Source organism: Centroberyx affinis, unplaced genomic scaffold (genome assembly GCF_046629955.1).
Source record: "Centroberyx affinis isolate AG114_WGS23_722 - 3 ecotype Tasmania unplaced genomic scaffold, CSIRO-AGI_Caff_v1 ptg002652l_1, whole genome shotgun sequence".
Lineage (NCBI taxonomy): Eukaryota > Metazoa > Chordata > Actinopteri > Beryciformes > Berycidae > Centroberyx > Centroberyx affinis.
Window position 1 is genome coordinate 143534 of NW_027280844.1, and position 5197 is coordinate 148730.

The 5197-nt window shown below is 38.0% G+C and overlaps 1 protein-coding gene across 2 annotated transcripts; it reads left to right on the forward strand.

Moving 5' to 3' along the window:
• Positions 1-932: 932 nt before the first annotated feature.
• On the forward strand, positions 933-3521 carry LOC139657296 (gamma-crystallin M3-like). 2 transcript variants are annotated; one of them, XM_071535081.1, is made up of 3 exons: positions 933-941; positions 2881-3123; positions 3246-3521. In XM_071535081.1, exons 1-3 carry the CDS (start codon positions 933-935, stop codon positions 3519-3521), a joined length of 528 nt encoding a protein of 175 aa, XP_071391182.1. The 2 variants fall into 2 exon arrangements, with proteins under 2 accessions (XP_071391182.1, XP_071391183.1); XM_071535082.1 differs by lacking the exon at positions 933-941 and adding an exon at positions 2707-2727.
• Positions 3522-5197: the final 1676 nt, after the last annotated feature.

Genomic DNA, 5197 nt, shown 5'->3' on the forward strand with positions numbered 1-5197 from the left:
AGTCAGGTTATCAGCAAACAATTCAGTCTTGATCTGAATTGGAAAATATTCGGAATAAGTTTTGTGTCATGTAAACATCTAGAGAACACTTTGGTAAGGCTCTGTAAAAGCCTTTTTATAAAGGTGGTATACTCGTACAAAAAGCCACACCACATTGGTAAATTGGTTTATTCTGTTTTATTTGTTTACATTTTTGTTCATTTTTGTATGTGTTTTTTTTTTTTTTAGTATACCAACATACTGCACTGGTAGCCACTAATACCAACTAAAAGTGTGATTTGTGGAGAGTGTGCTATAATACATTTACCAATACACAGCATTTGATGTTGCAATCCTTTGTGCCATAATCCAAGGTGAGTATTCACACAGAAGCCCAATTCAGATGTCAAAACACTGATGTACAAACCCACAGATGGCGACAACAGAGGACATCAGGCTATGCTGCCAGAAATCTACAGGACCATCAGACAGGCAGCACCATTCAGCAGCCACCTCATCTAAATGTTACAGGGTTGAGTGTGTGAGTGGGACTCGTACTCAGTGGGTCACTGGGGTTACAGCTGAGAATGGTGCATCACTACTCACCCTAACAATCTATATCTATCCTATCATATCTGTACTATGATATGATATATAAGTTCTACTCCTGTTTTAATCATAACATAGATCATAAGCAATGTTATAATAAAATAGATATTCATGGCTTAGGGCTTGATTTCAATGATGGCACATGATTGTGCCGTCAAAATAGCATTTTCATTGGCACACAGGTTTCTTTCTCACCTGTGCCCGGTTGGTATTTTTGGTGACTCGTCGTGAACTTCACTGTGCCTAAGTGGGAGGAGAGGCGCAGCAGGGGGTGGGTCAGTAACGATCAAGTAGTGCAGAGCAATTTTGGTGTCAAGGATTTGCTTGTGTTTGCTGCTCAGACCATGTCAAAAGTGCATGGCCCAAAGTACAGCTGAGTTCCATGCTATTTTTGTGGCTTTACCAAGCAATGTGCACATGAACAGATTGTACTCAAAAGCTTACGAAAACCTTTTTGTGGATGACATGTTGCCTGATTTCAGTTGTCATGCCCTTCAGGCTTTTGGTGATTTAGAAACACCATTATTCCTGATTAATCCGATTTTTCTTGTCATGTTTTATACTGTATGAATCTGTTGTCTGGTTAATTTGATTCTTTTTGTTATGTATTCTACTGTACTCTTTTGTTGTGTTTTATATTGTACGTGACCAACTAAGCCCAACTAGGGACGATCATTGGAAATTAAAAATAGAAATTAAAAGTAGCTATAAATGTGATGCATTACATTGGGAAATTGTTCTACAATGCTGTATGCACACTGTATATGTCCCTATTAAAATAAATAAATAAAAATGTATTTTAGACCTCAGCTGATATCCTTTCTTTTAGCCAGAGCAACTATGCTACTACAATATATCAACTAGCATGCTACAAACAACCAAAAGCTAACAAGCCAACATATCAACATACTAAGAGCAGCCAGAGCAAGCATGCTACTAACCTGTCGTTGTTAAAAGAGAAAGTTAAGTCTAATGAATAACATTTCTGGGAGAGTGAAATGTCTTATAGACAGATACACTTATGAAATTCCTTTGACTTCGATGCATTTAATCGTGAAAATGAAAGCAACATGAACCTTCTTGGAAGTCTCATAGTGTAAAATGGAGTCTCTAGTGTAGTGGTGTCTAGAGAAGCAACGTCATGAAAGGAAGCCCTCCACTTCAGATCCCTGTACCTACCCCCCCCCCCCCCCCCCCCCCCCTCTCCCCTCAGAAAAGCAGGGCAGGGGAAGAATGAGCAAGTCTAAAAAGTGATCCTGTTAAAAATGAATGAACCCCTTTAGCCACTGAATATTTTGTTACTCCTAGTGGTACAATGTTATCATTGTTGACCCCTAGTGATTTTGTTGTTTTCCAGTACTGAGTAGTGCACAATTTGCTTGTGAAATCACACATTTTTGGATATCGCTATTTAGAGGTAAACGTAATTTTATAGCTCATACATTGAAATTGGTGTAATCATGAGTACCTGTGGCTTTAACTCGATTACTCCACACAGTACTTTGTATTTGAATTAAGTGTCTTGTGTACGTGTTGACAAGGTTGTTAATAGCCTACAGTACAATGGCAGTTCTAGACACCTTCAGCATACATAGTAATGTAATTAAATCCGAGTTTCTAGAGTCAAATTTAGAAAATATCCGAAAGGCTCCCACTCCTTTTTGAATAAAACATAATTTAATTCAACAAGTAAGTTAGATCCATATATCAGGCTACAATTTAAGTAATCATAATGTGCTGCCTGTGGATTTCAGCTAGCCCAGTAATAAACTGAATAGAAGTATTGTGCAGCTTCAGGCAGCATTTAATTTAAACAGTTACAAGAAACCATTTTATATACATTGAAAATTACAGCTAACCTCAAAAACTGCTAAACCAGAGATGAATATCCATTATGTAAAGTCTATTCTTGCCAAAGGACAATTCTATTCAAAGGATGTGACCCTGTTGGAATATGAGTAAGCAACTCAACACTCCATACGCTTCTATGTTGCTGGGTCAGGAGTTTTAACAATAGAGGGGCACACAGTTTTTGGGTCTGGTCAGGTATAAAAGTAAGGGGTTAAAACAGGCAGGACATCAGTTCACAAACAGCTCTCTCAGATCTGAGAAACCACCACCACCATCAACATGGGCAAGGTAAAAAAAAAATATATATATATAATATTGCATTATATTACACATATAGATATTACACATTAAAGTTAACTGACATTGATTGACACAGTATTAATAGATATGTGATGGAACTGACTGCTGTCATGATAAACACCCACTGATGTTGATTTTCAGGTCATCTTCTACGAGGACAGGAACTTCCAGGGCCGTCACTATGAGTGCATGAGCGACTGCGCTGACATGTCCTCCTACCTGAGCAGGTGCCACTCCTGCAGGGTGGAGAGCGGCTGCTTCATGGTGTACGACCGCACCAACTACATGGGAAACCAGTACTTCATGAGGAGGGGAGAGTACGCCGACTACATGAGCATGTGGGGATGGAGCGGTGGCATCAGGTCTTGCCGTATGATCCCCATGGTAGGTTTAAAGCATACCTCAAAAAAACACTTTGAATAATGTTAACTTTATTAACTCTGCATACAATTTTTTTTTTTTTTCTTGAATTGTAATTATTTTATGTTCTTATTTCTTTACAACAGCACAGAGGCCAGTTCAGGATGAGGATCTACGAGAGGGAGAACTTCGGTGGTCAGATGCATGAGCTGATGGACGACTGTGACAACATCATGGATCGTTACCGTATGAACGACTGCATGTCCTGCAACGTGATGGACGGCCACTGGCTGATGTACGAGCAGCCCCACTACAGAGGCAGGATGATGTACTTCAGGCCTGGAGAGTACAGGAACTTCAGGGAGATGGGCTGGAGCGGCAGCAGGTTCATGAGCATGAGGCGCATCATGGACATGTGCTAAATGTACATTTTAGCATCAATAAATGGCATAATTTTTTAAATTCTGGTGTTGTTGTATTTATTACTTATTATTCTTTATTAAACATACCTACATATATACATATAACATATACTAAATACATCAAGTCTGAAGTCAAAGCTAAATACTGACAAATACTGAATAATTATGTACCATTTGTATAATTTCATTTCAACAGGGCAACCTATTCAGACATTATAAGCACTGTTGAAAAATGCGTTCTGTGATGAGAGAAAAAGCCTTTCTAAAGACTGTGAGGTACCCAGTGCCTGGAAATGCGGACATAACCTCAGCATTCTGTACACCGTAAAAAATGCGATCAATGGTAACTTAATAAAATTGTGGCAACAAAGTGACACGTAATATTATTGAATAGATTTAAAGTCCGACAACATTGATTAAAAATTATTGAATAAGTTAAGTAAAATTTACACAATAAAAGTAAGTCAAGGGTAATGAAAACAGCTGTCAAAATGTATTGGATTTAGCAATAATATGCTTAAATTTGAGTTGATATAACCTAAAATGTCTATTCAATAATATTACGTGTCACTTTGTTCAACAATGTTATTATTTCTAATCTACTCAATAATATATTTTATATAGTATATCATTTTTTTTGTCACAATTAACTAAAGTAGTATTAATACCTCATCATGCATAATAAGAACACCAGGTAACCTTGTCAATACATTTATTTCTGGAACTCAGGACTACAATAAGTTTTCCCAACTAGTTGCAATTATTAAAAGTGCAAAATAGCATAATACAAGTAAATTAGTGAACATTTTAACAAACATTACTTCAAATAAGTGCACTGTTAGAAAGAGAGAAAAAAGAGTGAGAGTGAGGGGAGAGTGAGAGAAAGAGTGTCACAACTCCAGTTCCATCCACCAGAGGGCGCCAAACTGGACTTCCAACTACCAGCCTGATCTCCACCTGCACACCTGATTCCATTCTTCTCAACAGTCTACACACCTGATTCTCATCACTCCCCTACATACTGTATATATACCTGTCACTCCAGTTACTCAGTGTTTACAATTTGAGTCTGTCTCGTGTAGATAGCTGTTATCTGTTTTTGCCAATATAGTAAGTTTATCTGCCTCTCTGTATCCTGTACCTGTCTGCCTGCCTGCTTGCTGGAATAAATCAGCATTGTTCACTCCTACCACCTGTCTCCGCTTCTGCTCTTGGGTCCTGGCTGCTTGCCTGACAAAGAGAGGTTGTGTGTGTACATAGTGTAATTTGTCAGATCATGAAATACCATATCAGCTGCCTGTGCATATGCAAAATGATTTGAAAACATAAAGGTACTTAGCCTCAAATGAGTATGACTCATCAAAAAAATGTAATAAAATGTTTTCTTCCATGAGACATCTGTGATCAACTGAATTATGACAAATCTACAAAATAAAATATATAATAAATTACATGAGATCTCTGGGATAAACTGAACAATTTCCTTCTCAGGAAGGCATACACACTTTGAAACTTGAGCGCTGAAGTCAAAATTTGAAGCTGGATAACAATCAGTTCTGATGGCAACTATTCCCATGTTGTCCTGCAAGGGTCCCTCTAGTAGTTTATTCTTGAGGCTGTGCACTTTTGGGGACAGCCTTGAACAATCCAGTTCCAGATAAAGTTTCTTGAAGAGT